The sequence below is a fragment of the Anarrhichthys ocellatus genome, unplaced genomic scaffold (genome assembly GCF_004355925.1).
Source record: "Anarrhichthys ocellatus isolate YVR2014 unplaced genomic scaffold, GSC_Weel_1.0 scaffold71, whole genome shotgun sequence".
In the NCBI taxonomy this organism is placed as follows: domain Eukaryota; kingdom Metazoa; phylum Chordata; class Actinopteri; order Perciformes; family Anarhichadidae; genus Anarrhichthys; species Anarrhichthys ocellatus.
In genome coordinates, this window is record NW_022280101.1 from 1,214,683 (window position 1) to 1,232,043 (window position 17,361).

General features: G+C 45.5%; 1 protein-coding gene across 2 annotated transcripts in view; it reads left to right on the forward strand.

Moving 5' to 3' along the window:
- The first annotated feature begins 2,348 nt into the window (after window positions 1-2,348).
- Window positions 2,349-17,361, forward strand: part of ndp (norrin cystine knot growth factor NDP) — a 17,023-nt gene continuing 2,010 nt past the window's right edge. The window contains exons 1-3 of one of the 2 annotated variants that reach the window (XM_031873392.1): window positions 2,349-3,819; window positions 4,979-5,062; window positions 15,206-15,671. In XM_031873392.1, coding sequence (XP_031729252.1) covers window positions 15,465-15,671 — 207 coding nt within the window. In that variant the 5' untranslated portion in view covers window positions 2,349-3,819; window positions 4,979-5,062; window positions 15,206-15,464. Of the gene's footprint in view, window positions 3,820-4,978; window positions 5,063-5,607; window positions 5,749-15,205; window positions 15,672-17,361 lie in introns of those variants that run through there. The other variant, XM_031873393.1, reaches the window with a different exon arrangement.

A 17,361-nucleotide genomic window follows, 5' to 3' on the forward strand; every position in this document is an offset into this window, starting at 1 on the left:
CCCCCCCCCCCCCCCCCCCCCCCCCCCCCCCCCCCCCCCCCCTTCACACGGAGCACAGAAACGGTGCATTACATCACCGCGGGCATTATCAGGTCTTCTCTGTCTGCTCTCACACATACTAAAATATTAGCTTCCCCAGCCACCCACTGCCAAAACACAAAGGGTGACGTCGATGCGGTCGGTGGTGGCAGAGAGCTTCTGCAGTGCGTACTTGGCCTTTTTTGTTGCCTTGTGAAGCACGCTGCGGGAGAGGGAGGACAGCGAGGGAGGAACTTCGACACCTCCTCGTCCACCGCTCCTTTCCCTCCTGTCAGCCGTCTCTTTGCGCCCACGCATCCCATTTTCTGCTCTGTGGCACAGCAACAGTAACCTGAATGAGTTGCACCCTCATCGTTGGTCTTTGAATGTAATGGTTGTAAGGTATCATGTACAGAGCATCCTTTAGGTTTAGACAAATAGTATGACCAACCAAGGACAGTGCAACAGTGAGACTCACTGATGTGTTTTCAAATAGTTTTTGGACATAAATGGAGCTCTAAATGGCACAGAAGAATAAGATATATCAAGCTTTGATACACACACAATACTTTTTGTTTTGGTCTTTTGATGGGATTTGTTGACAAGAAGACTGGCTGTATCCTTTAATTCACATCTGTATTAAAGGGTGGCTTCATTTTTGTGAATTTCTGTGTATTTTTCAATATCATCAGTTCCCTATCCAAAATGTCTGTCTGATGTCAAGGTAAAGCAGTGAAAATATTCTAAATATAATGTACACTGATAACGGCATTATTGGGGAGGGCATTGGCGTAATTTACAGAAACAATTTGTCAAAACTCAATCACCACGTTGACTAACTTGTGAATCGAACTTTGCACCAAACGCGGGGATAAAACTGTCATGAATCTGGTTGAGTGACTGCTTTCTGCTGTCTCTCTGTCTGTACTCAGCAGAAGCAGAACGTGGAGGTTTGTTATAAAGAATCTGCTTCTCTTGTTTTGTTCTCGCTCCACTTTACTGCTGTTCTGCGCGGCGGGACCACTGCACGTTAAAAACTGATACACAGGAAGTTCATAAATGTCTCTGGGGTTGAGAGGATCTGAGTGCGTTTGTGCACTTGCAAGTACGTGTGTGTTTGTGTGCAGGCATGAGAGGGCCTCGTGCAAGTCTGATGGAGTCATGGCTAATCTATGAAGTCTAAACAGATATCTGAGAACAAGAGGGGAAAAGTCTCTGTTTACTGGCTGCATGCCTTTCTTGTCTCATGACAACAAATCCTGAAGCTGGAAGCACACAGACACACACACACACATCACAGAGCACCTGCATTCAGATGTTTTTCTCAGAACTGTTCCCCCAGAGCAGCAGTTTTTGGCCCTACGGTTCACTCTGAATGAGCTTCTGTCAGTTGATATCACGGTGTAAGTCTCATGTTTTAATTTGGCTGCTTCAGTTGATTATTTCACAATTTGAAACCCTCATTTGGGATTGTTTTTGGGCCTGTTTATGCAATGTATTTCCCCCATTCAAAACAGAAAGGTTTGATGAATAATTAACTGGCTTTCGAAGGGAAACGCATGAAAATGGAGGAGTAACTTTTCATACAAACCGTCGTATGAGGATACGTTGACTAAAGCGGCGGACCAACCGAACCGGCCGATTGATAGTCCTGGAGCCAAGCTGCTAACATGGCTAAAAATCTGTCTTTACCAACTTAAAAGAAAATATAGCCCTGGTTTGAAAAGATTCATGATGTCGACAAACATTTAACAGCATCACTATTACTTTACGTTTAGTTGATGTCTAGTGTTTGCCAATCCCATAGACACTGTCAATCAAGTTGGGAGTGAAAGCTGGTGTCTTAATTTTTGTTGACACAAATTCTTGAATACTCCCTTGGCAAAATTGGTGACTACCTACCTGTTGGCATGTTACATAAAGAAGTCAGTCGGTCAGAGCTCTTCGGTGTCCATGGAGGGCTGTTGAAAAGATGGAGCAGCCCGCTAAGTGTTCTCCGTCTGCAACTGGAGGCCCTCTGTAACGGCACTTCTGTAGAGATGAAGAGAGTTTGCCAGACTGTTTTTGGCTGCTCTCCCTCATTCCAGTGGTTCCTCAGTGCCTATGGGGCATTGGCACGGGGAGAGGGGTGGAGGGAGAGAGGGCTAAAGCTTAGAGCCCGCTTTACAGGGTCAGCCACTGCCCCAGGTGCACATGGGGAACCACTTAGCTGCTCTCTCATTATTCCATATCGCCTTCTATCGCTGTCTCTGAATTTTTCACTTTCTCTCTTTCATCCCTTTCTCTCTCCACGAACCCCCCCGCCCGCCCACCGCCCGCCCGCCCAGGGCTGCTGATCTCATCCCACATGCAATATCATGCACACGGCTCCGTGTGTTTGTGTGTGTGTGTGTAAATGAGTGTTAAGATCATCAGCTACACTGTGGTCTGCACTCACTGTGTCCTAAGCCTCTCTTTGATGCCGGTGTGTTATTCCTGTACGAGACATTATCCCCTGATTCTGAGCACTTGTACTGGCTAACTGTGTTCCCCCATCTGAACTCCAGAACCAGACCTGGTACACTCATCAAGCATCAGTTGTCTTTGGCAGCTGCTGTGACAATACTTTACCTGGTCAAGAGAAGAGAAAGTTATTCTACACTGGCTGTAAATCACAACTATGGGACTTTTTTTGGGAGGCTTTTGGCTCCCAGCGGAGACCATTTTTGAGGCAAACACGCCTTTAGCTTTGGTTGAAAACCGACAGAGAGAGATATTTAACTCTTCAAGTAGGGGACCAGTGTTTTACGATTGTGTCAGCCCAAATTCTCGCACAACGGAGCAAAGCTAAACATGACTGGTGTTGGGACACCGTTGCCCAAAGGCCAGCGAGTGTGCGACTCAGGTGTGACTGAGCTGTGATCTGACCCTGCCCTGCTAATCCCCTTCTGATGAGATGATGACTCGTTTCACGTCAGGTCCAGTCACATCTCAGTTGCCGGTGCACAGCGTGTGTGACTGCCTACAGCCAAGGTGGGACTCCATCAAGACAGGGACAACTGCAGCATCACACTCTTTATCGTCACCGGCTTATACGCCGATGAAACGAGGGTGCAGCCTGACCTTTGGCCTAACCACTAGTGTGAATGGACAAAAAGCTAACCAGGCAGTCACACATCCCTGAGATGGACTTAAGTAAAGGGGTTTATCATAACTTTGAAAAACCTTTCATCAGCGGTTACATATATGGACGGCATTACTTGGCTTTTTATTGCTGTCCATTTACCCGCTATCGCTGCAGAAAGGGAAAGCATCCTCGCAAGTTGTCTGGGAGCTGCTTTTGCGGTGGTATGTCATCTCGGTGAATCCCCTCCTTTTGCTCAATATATCTGCTGTCTCCTCCTGGCTTTTTTTTTCCCCCGCTCTCCGCCTCCCTTCCCACCCTTCCTCCCCGCCGCATATGGGATTCACATTTGGCCGCAATGAGCATTTCCTTAATGTGATATTATGATACATTATCTGAAGCCATTTACTCCCTGTCACCACCCCTCATGTGGACACAAGCTGAGTAAGCCAAGGAGGGGCGGGCAGATTCTGTCCAGGTGAGTAATGGCCTCTTAATTTGACACTGTTCGCAGTGGTGATCATTTACAATGCCTGAAAGGGTATTCAAAATACCAAACTGTGCTTACGTGGGTCTCTCCCTCTCTTTCTCTTTAGGAGCCTGTTGGTGGTGTATAAGTTTTCAACCTCTCCTGCTGCTGGCTGTAAATCGCCGCTGTCGAAGGTGTGTGTGTGTGTGCTGGTGTGAGGGAACAGAAGGTGAGAAATTTGGGGGTCAGCCGAGGTCTTTCAGGTAATTGTGCTTCTTAAACTTTTGACCCACTAAGCCCTACTTAGTGTGGTGCTTGCTCCCCTTATTTCCCCCGAGAGTTTTGACTCTGCATACCAGGACGTGTGTGTGTGTGTGTGTGTGTGTGTGTGTGTGTTTTTTTTTGATACAATGAGTGTCTGAACATATGCGGTCAGCCTCACACAGCTCATGTTATTCTTTGTCACCTATTTTGGCACGGCCCTCATTGTTCTCCCCGCACAGTTTGACTGCCCTTTTGTAATGTAATCAAGCTATAAAGATATATTAGTTTGTCATGTACGAGAAAATACATTAGTTTGTCATGTTGTGCCCTCCCCAACCTGCTCCCCTCTTCTCGTCCGTGTGAGGCACGTTGAAAGAATGCATGCTCAGGCACCAGATGATGTGACTTATTTGTCTGTGTGTTCTTCTTTCCACAACTCAATTAGAGGATTACACACCTTTGACATCAGTTTTTGGTATCACTCATCTCATGTTGGTAACTCAAACTGTTTAGAATAAACCCACCAAAACCTGCAAACATTCCAGAGATGCTGAGAGGGAAGCAAAGCGGCTGACGTAATACATTGCAATAATTTGGCAGCGGCCGTGCGCGGTGCCTCAGATAAAACGTATCGCTCATTGTCTCGGGGTAACAGTGATGCCTCCCTTGTTATTAGCCTCCCATTCATCATGCTTTGTCCCCTCTCTATCTTCGGGGTGTCTGTCTTCACGTTGAGCCATGTGAGAATGACGGATGAGGCCGTTACAGTTTGGGTCTCCTCCGCTACGCTGCTGGGCTCTGTCGCTGTTGTTTTCATCGTTTCCAATCATACAGGCACGGCACCGTCATATAATTGTTTACAGATGAAGACAAATAATCCAAAATGAGATATCCACCGAGTGAGTAGTGTACTAACAGTTGACCCACTGGGTCCTGTATATTTTTGAAAAAGTGAGTGATGAATGCATTGCTTCTTTTTTTTAGTGTTTGAGAAATGACCTGTTCATTTGGGTGTAATTCTGAACATTTGTAAAACTTTCATGATGAGTGAAGTTGAACATGCTGTAGGCTGCTTGCTTTTCTTATGATGATATATTCAACATGTATATAACTGTAACTTGCAGGTGGAGGATATCCCAACGTCACAGTCTCAACTGCATTAAACTACTTAAAGGCACAGGTGCTCCCATCAGGAGACGATTGCTAAGGTGAGTTATTTAACTCCTCTCCTTTTTTTTTTTCTCACTTCCTTCCCCTCACCCACCCCTCCTGCACGCACCCCCACCCCTCATGTCATGGTTGGAGAAAGCGCGTGAAGAGGAAGGCCACGGGGGCCAGTTGTTTTTAAATAAACCAAATCTGCTAACAGTTTTATAACCCTGACCTCGTAAAACTGGCTGCAGCTTTTGGTCAGCTCTCTCCTGATGGGACCAGCAGAGCCGTCCAGGGCTGGAATTCCCATTTGCCGCTGTGGAGCGTGTCGCTACGTCAGCTGGTGTGTGTGTGTGTGTGTGTGTGTGTGTGTGTGAAAGAAAGAGAGTGAGAGAAAGGGCGTATGATATATGAATGCTGTGTCACGATCCACATGTGACGACTGTCCTCACAGGCAGAGCATCCAGGCTGCTCCCTCTTTCTGGTGATTTCCCTGTTGAAGTGAAAGTGAGAGAGTGTGACTGTGGGACGGAAATAAGAGAGAGAGAGAGAGAGAAAGAGAGGAGGTGAGAGAGACAGAGAGAGGGAGGAGAGAATAGCGCTCAGACAATCTGTGTGTGTGAGAGAGGTAGAAACAGGAGGAGAGAGGAGCTGGCTGGGAAACAATAGTTGAACAACAAATCCAGTGTTGCGTGCAGGATCTCAGCCTCTCTCTGGATACTTCTGCTGCCGGGCGCTGAAGGTAAGACCACCGGCCTCGGTGTCACAAGTCAGGATCAGCACATTTACAGCTACAGGAGGATCCTGTCTTACTGTTTTTAATACCCAATTTGCTGAAGATATATTCTATTCTCTAGCTACTTTTTGACAGGCCGTAGAAGAATTCAGAGTAAACTACTTGTGTGGGAAATAATGTGTTGCATGTTCATTTTACATTTATGCATTATTACACAGCAGTACGTGCGTGATACACACAGAGTTTGAGCTTAACTTCTGCTCACTATTCCTCGGCTGCACACATCCCTAAGCTCAGGTGCACATTCCTCTTTTATTGCAGGTTTCTGCTGCTCCGTGTGTGTCCAGAAACTGCAAGTGGTTGTGATTAGGAAACAGCGTGACATGATGTGTAATAGGAGGAAACATGTTTGTGTTGGCGCCGGTGGATTCACTAATCAGGCAGTGACAGCGATGCTGGAAGGATATAGCGGAGCTCGCCGAGCTTGTAGGGAGTGTGTGTGTGAGTGCCGGAGCACGAGGTTAATAGCGGTGTGAATAACTTTGGATATGTATGGATATGTGTTTTACAGGTGCGTGCGTTTATGTCCGTGAGTTTATGATTAACTTGGCCTGTTCTGGTGGACCCTGAGGCTGCTGGCTTATGCTAGAAGGAGATGATGACAGATATAATAGGCTCTGTGGTAGGTAGGAGGAGGAGGAGGAGGAGACGAGCTACCACTTCCATCTAACTGAGAAGGAAAGGCGTGTGTGTGTGTGAGAAAGAGAGCAGGAGAGAAGGTGTTTAAATGAAAAATGAAGTGGCTGCAAAAGAGTGGGGGATAATGAGAAGGGGGAAGAGAAGGATGTCCAAGTGGGAGGAAGAAAATACATCTGAGAAAGAGACGGGAACAGTGAACCCTTCGGAGGACAGGCAGTGCCAGAGAAGGACACAATAAATAGGAGAAACAGAATGAAACTGAGATGTGTGAGAGGGGGAGGAAAGGGGGAGAGAGAGGTGAGAGTAACAGAGTCTGACACAATAGGAAGAAAAAGAAAAGGAGATCGAGACTGTGATGCAAACATCACCTCCAGACATCCATCTCCACTTCCAGTGACACCAGATGAAAAACAGTTTTGCCCAGCGTGAAAAATGTTTTTTCACGTGCGCCGATTGAGTCTGCATCCTCCGCTCGAACCAAAAGTCAAGTTCGGAGAGAGAGAGAGAGAGGAAGGTGAAGAAGTGGAGTGGGAGGTGTGTTTGAAACATCGCACGTTCAGCCAGGTGCGGATAGACAGCAATGCTCTGGCAGAGCAGTGCGTGGTTGTTTTTGTGTCTCTGCTCTCATGTTTCATATTCTCACACATGCAAACACACACACACACACACACACACACACACACACACACACACACACACACAGGGGCCCATTGTGAGTGTGTTTATTTGGACAGTGTTGAAGCTTTCGATAGGCAGTTCACAATGTCTCACCGCCGCAGGAATGTGCTTCTGACAAATGGATGCTCTGCACGAACCGCGGGCCATCGAGAAGATCCTTAACGCCGCCTTGCCAGACGAGCATGTGACAGATCTCTGCTGCCCGCGGAAACCTGCAGTCCAACGCGATAAAACAAACACGCCCACGACACCTTCGTTCGCTCTTTTTTCGAGAGCGCCTTAGGCTTGCGGTTGAATGGAGGAGGATTGATCCAGTTCCGTGCACTAGTTTTAGCCTGCAGCTCGCCGGTTCCCACTGTTGTCTTTTTTCTGACGAGGATGGAGAAAACAGAGGCGGCCAATTTAGGATTTAAAGTGCATGTGTGACCCAGCAAGTTTTAGGGGGTTCCTGTTACTACTAAAGCACATGTAACACACACTGAACATGAGTCAGAAAGAAATAGAAATCTGAGAATATTCATACATATTTGTCATCTGTGTCTTCCCGCTCCGCTGTTTCTGAGAAGCCGAAATTGTAAAGCTGACACAAGCTTAGCTGCGGCTCACATGGCTGCCTGTCATTGGCTGTACACTGCGCTCAAATCCACACTGTTTGTCTTATCTTTACTGGGGGGGATATATTTAGTGGGGAGCTTAGCTTTTAGGAGGATGGCGCGTGGGGAGGGTGAGAGAGAGAGAGAGAGAGAGAGAGAGAGAGAGAGAGAGAGAGAGAGAGAGAGAGAGAGAGAGGAAAGAGTAAGTTTGTGTGTGCGTTTCAGGAGCTGGCGTCAGTAGACAGTGGAAGAGATTGGCACTCTGCATGCCAAACTGTGTGTGTGTGTGTGTGTGTGTGTGTGTGTACTGTATATGTGTGTGTGGCTGGAGGACAGGTCTGTGGGTCTGCCCCCCCCCCCCTACACACACACACACACACACACACACACACACTGCGGTCAGGAATCTGCCCTTTAGTTTATTAAAAGCTGGTGAAACAATGGAGGGTGGTGAGGTTGAGGAGGAGGGGAGCCACGGCGAAGCACTGGAGCAAATCAGAAAGGAGTGTGATGATGTAGTTAGAAAGATGAAGAGAGGGAGGGGTAGAGATAGAGAAAGGTATTCATGATGGCTCAAAACATTATACTCCCCCCCTTCCGTACCTGTCATTCCCCCTTAATTCCCCCCTCCTCTGGTGTCCTTTGATGCACCTGTTTTCTGGGGGGGCTCTACAACAGCCCGCTGCCACCGCAGACAGACCCGTGTCTGGACAACAACTGTGTACTCAGCTGCCGGCTGGCCCGGGGTGATAAAGTGCAGGATCCCTCTGAAGATTGGGCTCCTCTGCCACGGCCCATGTGCCATCACACACCAGCATCCCAGCAATGTTTAGAGCCCAAGAGCGGCAGCACCAACGGACACACACACACACAGACCCCCGTGTGATGTATCTGCATATACGTGTGCATGTCTGAGAACAGAAACCCACAAGTGAGGTGGGCAGGGGATATTTATACATGCACCCTACTGCTAAGAACAAAACGTGGTGACGCGCATTGAGAAATTCTGTTCTGCATAGCATATGGCTGGAACAGTTGGGAGGCTTCATGGTGTCACTTCTCATAACAGACTCTGGGATGATGTCATTGTTTCACTTTTACCTCTTGAACAAAAGTCCTCATTATGACTTCTTTCTGCACCTCGGCTCTTTTGTGCATTGCTTCAGTGTGCTATTTCCATCGTTGTACTGTTCAAAAAAAGAAAAGACATTTCTTGCATTTTAACAGCTTGAAAAAATTAATGTTTGTGGTTAACTAAAATAAATAAAAAATGTATTTGTTATCACAATAATTGCCAATTAATTTCCTGTTGATGGACATACATATATTGATGAATTGACTTATTATATCAGCGCTCAGAGCAACAAATATTTATTAAACGTCTTTCTGACGTTCCACTTTCACAGCGGTGGAAGAAGTATTCAGATCCTTTCCTGAAGTAAATGTAGCAATACAACAATTTAAAAAAAAACATTCCAGCTTTCAAAATGTTATTCGGATGAAAGTACAGAAGTATTATCAGCAGAAAATACTTAAAGCATCAAAAGAAAAAGTAGGTATTATGCACTAGAATACCCCTTGACGGTGTTGTTTAATTAGGTGTCATATTATATTTAAATCGTTATTTATTGCATCAAATATTAATCTGCAAAGTAACTAATAATTATTGCTTTCCAGTAATTGTAGTGGAATGAAATACAATATTTCCCTCTGAGGTGTGTGTGTGTGTGTGTGTGTGTGTGTGTGTGTGTGTGAGAGGAATCTTTCCCACCGTAGCCTCTAAGAGAGACATCGCAATATCTGCACTCCTTAAGCTTGGAATCATCATAAGTCCCAAAGTCCTAAAGCTCCAAACCGGAGGGACTGTGGTATGTAAGGAGGGATTGTATTGTGGTTGTGCGGTTTTGGCTCCCCAGATATTCTGAACCCAGACTGGATCTTTTTTGCAGATACTGCAGGCCTTTCTTAAATGACCCGCCCCTTGGCGACGCTGCCAAAGCTGTTTCTACAAAAACGAAGTTGAATTTACTAAATTTGATTTGCCCTATAACATATGATATGTCTTTTAATAATATGCAGTAGATGCAGACGTAGCGACAGGTCTCCACACTTAATATGTGTGTAGTTACATATAATGCATGATGTTTAATAATTTCATCCGCCCCGTGGGCCTCCAGCTTTGGCGCTCTAATTAGTTTTTGAGGAACTCAAAACTCTGGTTTTTGGGCCGTTGGGCCAAATTAATTAAGTTGACAATGATGTCTTATTGCCCGCTTAAGCTTCAGTCTTTTAGCATGTCATCACGTACAGTATATGGCTATTAAGTGCATATTTAAGTCAACTGGAGACGGTTTATTCAATGAACTCAGTTGCTTTGCTTAGCTTAATCAGATAGCAAGCTATAGTGTATAAATCTGCGAGTGACAGTTGTCATTTCAGGCGTCAAATTCAGCGATTGTGGATAATTAACAATAATAAAATGTGTTTTTATTTGCAGCCCTTGTAAAATCTAACCTCTATTGGTCCAGGGTCTTGGTCTTTTGTGGCGTTTCTGCACCAAAATCACAGCATCCAGTCCCCCTATACCGCCCCATCCTTCCCCTCTGATAACAAAGGCACCAATTCGTTGTGATTGCTATGTCTGGATGTCTCGGCACTCCTCAGGCCTCTGCACAACAGAGCCCACTCTCTTTTCCTGTCTCGGTGGACCAGAATATCTCTTTCCCCACTTAAAGCAGCAACAGTGCAGCCACTGTTTCCACCGCACTGATCTCTGAACATGGGACTGCTGTCACTGATGTCAGGGCAGCGGCTTTAGGATGACAGAACCTGGACCACATAGACTTGACGTACCTAAAGTCATAACCATGACCTCACTCAGTTTCTTGTCCCAGACCGCCTGCGATCCCTGAATGTGTTTTAACAGAGATACGGTGGCTTCGCTTTTCCCAAAAATTCCGAAGTTATTTACTTCGATCGAGCTGAAATTTCATGTGTAATTCAGAATGAATCAACTTGTTGTGTTTTATGGAGCTCTGCTGCCAACAGAGCTGCTATTTGTTATAAAAACAGTAAAGCCCCGAGGTGACGTGGTGCGTTTTAATCCAACACTCCCAGACATAGATCAGACCTAAGGGTTGCAACAGAGGCGTGTTGGGGATAAAGGAGGAAGCGATGGAAGCAGAAACATGGAGAGGATACCAGTAGAGGAGGAAGGCTGCACATCTCAAGGGGGATTTGTTTTTGTAGTTATATCAGAAAGACAACCTTGGGTTTGAGTGGACGATGTGGTCGATTCCAAACGATAGATCCAAGAAAGACACAGACCGTAACCATTCAGGGTTTGCCGGTCATTATACTTGGATAAGATGGGGGGAGTGGATGGGTGGATCCAGCTGCTGTTTGTGAACACCCAGGGCTCTATAAATCTGAGTCCAGGGCAGGTGTGGGTGAGCTGGGGGAGAGGAGGCCACACTGGCCCTTACCCTGCCCCGAACCTCTTGACCTTTGTTTTACTTCTGCTTCAGCCGGGAGGCCACCAGGCATCACACTCACACACACACACACACACACACACACACACGATGAAGCGCTCACAGTGCAGTAATGAACTCACTCACACAGATAGTATCTCCATATATTCTCCTGAAAGCCCCCATTATCTGAGCCAGCTGCCATTCATAGCTATGTATTCATACCACCAGCTTTCAAAGCTCAAGCACGAGTCTCCAGAAGAGACAGTAATTATGATGTGTAGTGACCTTGTACTGAGGGATGTCCTTGTTTGCATTACATTGCATTTAGAGAGCAGGGCTGCTTCATAACAATCAATAGAAAATCATCTCTTTGCTGTACATAAATAGATAGTATAATGGGAATGATTGGCTCGCTCCAATAATTGTTAATCAGAGAGGACATGGCTGGCTGTGGACCAAAATGACAACATTTACGGTAAAATAAAGTTTATTTAGTTTGTCCTGGTGTTTACTAGGTGGGTCACTCGTGTCATTATCTTTGTTTGCTTTATTTCACAGTAGGGCCAACCTGTTGTCTGTTTGACAAAAACACATGTTCTAGTGGGCAATTCGTGATTTACAGTTCCATTCTCATGTTTGATCTGAATTCATTTGACATGTTTTCACTTTATAAAACTCTTTTAGGGATTTAAGTTTAGAGGATGGTACAATCACATATATTGTCTGAACCTCCCGGCAAAGCTGGATTACCATCTGGGCAACTGCTGCTGAGAACCAGAATTCTTAAATTCACTGCATGTGCAGAGTTGAGAGACACCCTAAAGTAAAATGTTAGTCAAACCTGCAATAATTAAGTGTTTTTTTTGTCCTCTTAGAGGGCAACAGTAAACACCACTTACATATTATCACCTTTTATGTTAATATGGCAAACTATTAAGCACATATGTGTGTGTTTACGCATCCAACAGACATGCAGCAACATTAGCATTCATTTGTAGTCGCCATCTTTTTCTCATTTTTCTTATTTCTTGTGGCCGTGTTTTTTTAGATGGCTCTGTACAAATTCTTGTTTTAAAACTTTTGTTTATAATGTGCTCACATAGTGCATCTTCACATTGTGTACCAGACTAAACTGACCAGGGGCAAGTCAGTATTATTGCATCAGAAATAGGAGCACTGGGTCTCTTGACACTCTTTAAGGAAGCTGCCATATGTTGTTTGCTCTATGAAGAGCAATTAATGGGAACTTTGCGACCACATGGCACATACACCATGCACAGAGGGTGGTAGGTGGGGTTCCAGGGGGTCGACAGAGGCCCAACAGCAGGTTTTTCCCCAGTGTTTCCTTGATAGTTATATGAAATATATATTTGAGTTATTCTTTATTCAAGCACAAAGGTGACCGTTGAGATATGATATCTATTCAAATAAGTACAAATGGATCACAATGAAAAACATACCTCTCTAGATGAGTGTTTACCTGATAAACGGAAAAGCTTAAAAGTCATTAATTTGTTCAAACCGATTGTAATTTAACAGCTTGGAATGAGCTCCTCCTGCCATGCCTCCATGTCCTCAGCTTCAAAGAGTTGGAGGTGAACATGTAGATATCTTCCAATTGTCCTCCTTCATTCTCATCCTCACGATGATTAAATCCGTTAAATGACCCCGTGGTCTACACTGCACACGAGACGGGGATAACAGTCACCGCCGCCGTAACGCTCGGCCCGGTGCGGCCGGCAGGGCTGGTCGTGCTGATGGGCGCTGGCTGTGTGAGCAAGCCTGCTGCTCCGTCCGCTGTGTAAACCCTGCAGCACATGTTCAACGGGCCAACAAAACATCTCGGGGAGTATTTATTTTAACAGGCCAAAGGATACTTTCTCTCAAGAGGAATGTTAAGGTTAAATGATTCCCCTTCGAAAGAAAAACATTGGGGCTGGAATTGGGGTGGGGGGGGGTATACAAAGGTTTGAGGTGAACTTGATGCATTCTGTGATTTCAGCTTAAGTGAGGAAATCAGTGGAGTCGTGCAGCTATGAAGATGGATGCTAAAGAGGGAGCTTTGATAGAAGCAGTATTTTGTTCATTTCCTCTGCTCTGACTGAGCCAAACAGTCCTGCTCAACAGTGGAGTCGTTACTGCCACGTTCACATGCACCCACTCTTATGTCCACGCACAGGTACACATGAGACACTTATAGACACATCTTCCTGACTTAGCCTAGGGATAATGTAAGTGTTTACTTACTAGTTCTTACATGGGGGTTCTTCATCACTGAATATTTACACACAGCAACTGTAAAGTGTAGCTGTTGACACAGCTAACGTTAGCGTGCTAATATATGATCCATTTAGAGTGAGGAGTGTGGAATATGGTCGACACACCTGACCCAGTTACAACCTTATGCTGTTTAACAACAATTGAACCTGTTGCTGTGCCTTAACCAGGTCTCTCCTGAGAATGAGACCCTGTGTGTTGATGAGATTACCTGTGTAAATAGATTTGGTATAATTAATAAAAAAAAAGAACTGGAAGGATTTGAAAATGCATTTCGGAGAAGTAATTGCCTGATATATGACACAAACAAAGGAATATATATGCTGGTATTTCTTTCTTTTTACTTTTTGTTTTGTTTTGCTGTCTATCCAGAAGTTTGGATGTCTAACTTACTTGAAACTGCTTTAATTCAGACTGTCTGCTCGATACTCCGTTTCCATCTTCAGTCAACTGGACTGTAGAGGGGGCGGGTCCAAAGGTCTGGACCCGGGCAAGAGAAAACTGTATGTCAATAACATCAGACTGAATGACAAAGAAAAGGTCAGATGGGTTTAGCATAATGTGATACTTCCTGCTCATTCTAAGCTGCATGAGCACTTACTCTGAAAAACACATTTCTCCTTGGATGCACTGCTTAAGAAAACAAAATAATACCTGCATTGACGAAGTGTTGGCAGATAAATTATAGTAGTTTTCCACCTTAAAAATATAATATTTGGAAATCATGCTCAAGGGATATTTCTCTTTTATTGGACATCACTGCAGATGTTTAGACATAACTAAAATGTAACTCTTGAGTTTTAATGGTGCAGCAGAGTCGGTGTGTAAACTCTGTAGTTTCCCGTTAACGCCCAAGTAGTAATCAAGTGTTAAGAACTTAGGAAGAACTCTGTGCACAGACTAATTAATGAATTTACAAATAACAGTGAAAAGTCAAGTTACCGAAGACAAACTCATTAATGTGCATATACGGATGAATCAACAGAAAAAAGCCTTGAACACACATTAATATGAATATCAGGTGAACAGTATAAAGTACATCTCGATCATTACACTCCTTTCTCGTTGACCCCACTCGTGCACGCGCACACACACACACACATACACACACACACACACACACACACACACACACACACCTCTCCTTAATTCACAACACATTTCCTGTTAGCAAACCTGCCTGAGCCGGCACCAAGCTCCTTCTTAACACGAACACTATTGTCAGGAGCACAATAAAACTATGAAGGGAAAAAAAAAAGAAAACGACATAAATACATGTGAAAATATGCTGCGGGACTGGCAGAGGGTTCTCAGTCATGAGAGGGCTTGTTGGGAGAGCGATTTGTTTTAATGAAAAAGTCTTTCCTGGGGAGAGGAAAGGGCCCGGCTGCAGGCTGTTTGTGCATGGCTTAAGTTTCTCCTCTGTAATAAAAGCACCAGGACTTATGCGTCTACATGTGTGTGGGTGTGCAGGGGAGGCCGTGGAATAAAGGAGACACACACACACACACACACACACACACACACACACTCATCGTACAGTCAATCACCCAAAAACTGGCAAAAATACCTATGAGAATCAGTCTGGAGGCAGCTCCATCCACTTCAGGGAGCATGTGATCTTTTCTACAGCACAGAGTAATTCCCTTGGAGGTACAAATAGACATAACATACTGGCCACACACACACAATATTGTTTCTTTATCAGTGCATGTCTTCCTGTTTGTCTCCCTCTTACAGACTGTGGTGGATCCAGACAGTAGGGGATGGAGCGGCCCGACGGAGCAACCCTCCTACCACCTTTCTCCCTCCAACTCGCTGACCTTAAACCTCCGCTGTACTAGCAGGACCAAGAGAGACACCCTAACATATAAACTTGGATGAGAGGCGGAAAGAACTGTGAAGAAAGACAGTAAGAGCGAGAGACAGAAAAGGACACAGAGACAGCGTTGGCGTCGGACATCCTTTTGAGGATCAAGACCCCCGGGGTGGTCTCATCATGAAACCTTTCGTCTCTGTGGGCCCCCCCTCTGGCCTGCTGCTGGTCCTGATGTGCTGCCCCCTGCTGGGTTTGGTCCAGTCCGCCAGCAGCAACAAGGCCAGCGATAACGGACACCCACACCTGGGAGACAGCGACCCAGAGCGCTGCATGAGGCACCACTTTGTGGAGACCATCACGCACCCGATTTACAAGTGCAACTCCAAGGTGAGGCCGACACAGACCCACACACGAACCTCGCGTTCCAGCCGCTCACTTTTTGTGGTAGCAAGTTGTTTAAAGGTCACAGGGCCAGTTGTCACCTGACAAATTAACTCATTTGTTACGAAACAATTTGTTCCAAAGCAAGCCTCGGAGACAAGAAGAAAACCCACACAGCACCGGCCCAAAACAAATCCCCCCAACGCTAACTTAATTAGTCTCAGACACACTTTTCTCTTTCTAGTATTACTCTTGTTGCCCCACGAAAGCCTCCTCCATTTGGCCATCGCTTTCTCTCACTTTATGTCCATCCCTCCTTCATTTAGACGAGTCTCGCCTCGTTTGTGTGTGTGTCTGTGTGTGTGTGTGTGTGCGGTGCTGGACACGGGCCACGCTGCAGACATATTCTGCACCTCAGCTGGGACGCAGAATTGGCTGAAGTGGACGTCTCCCTGTCGGCCTGCTCTCTCCTGCTCTCTGCCAGGGGCTGAAGGGAGAGCGATGGGCTGTAGAAAGAGAAAGAAAAGTTACCTAATGGTACGAAGGCGTGGCGCCTCATTCCTTTTTCTTTTCCCTGAAGTGTCGGACAACTCAGACGCATCCACTTAAGAGACTGATGACCCGTTGAATCACGTGGCTGTCAATTTCCCCCGTCCTTTTTCGTCGTGCAGTTGTTCAGCTAGCGTGAGCAGCTCAGTTCTTTGGTCTTTTTTTAATATTCTGTCTCTGAGTGCACTGAGCAGGTGGCCAAACCGCAGCTCCGCTCAGGGAAGTCAGGGCTGAACTCACTCACAGCATGAGCGAGGCTTTCTATTACAGTACACAGAGAACTGATGGGACGCCTGGCTCAGCGGTCGTTTTACACCTCAGTATTTCCAGTTCACACAGAATCCACCTGCACATGGACCTGCTCAGTGTGTGTGTGTGTGTGTGTGTGTGCGTGTGTGTGTGCAAAGGGGATGTAGGTGGGATAGATTTATCTGCAGGCTTTCATCTGCTGCCCAGGCACAGAGTAGGTTTCTATGGGTTTAAATAGCCAACAGTTATGAGTATTTCTTTAAACTTTGTTTATGAAGAAAATGTATCTCTCTTCATGCCTGTTGGTGTGCAGGAGAATAAGTGCTGAGTCAAAGCAACAAAAATCATCTCAACACAGACAATATTTGTGTTGATTAGATGTGTTTCAGAACAGCCACCAATGTCGAGCATTTCTTACAACAAGTGACGATGAGCTCAGTGGAGGAAGAAGTATTTATTTTACTTAAGTAAAAGTAGAAAAACTGCATGTGTAAAAATTCTCTATTACTAATAAAAGCGCTGCATTCAATATCCTACTTAAGTATAAGTACACAAGTATCAAAATAAACTTTAAGTACCAAAATTTGAAGTACTTGAAGCAGACTCTCTCACCTCAACCTGACACTAGTTGTAGGGGAAGCAGTTTTATGTTCGGTGATTGGATAACCACTGTATCAGCTTTTATTATTATTTTTTATTCATCCAGCTGGTCATGAATGAAAGGTGCTGACAGAGAGGAGGCGTGTAGAGGAGCAGAGGGGCGTCACAGGAGAGGAATTGTCGCTGTTTGACCGCCTGATCCTCAGCTAGGACAAAGACAAATGGTCTTAAAGTGGCGACAACGCTCCTGATGTGTGTGTGTGTGTGTGTGTGTGTGTGTGTGTGTGTGTGTGTGTGT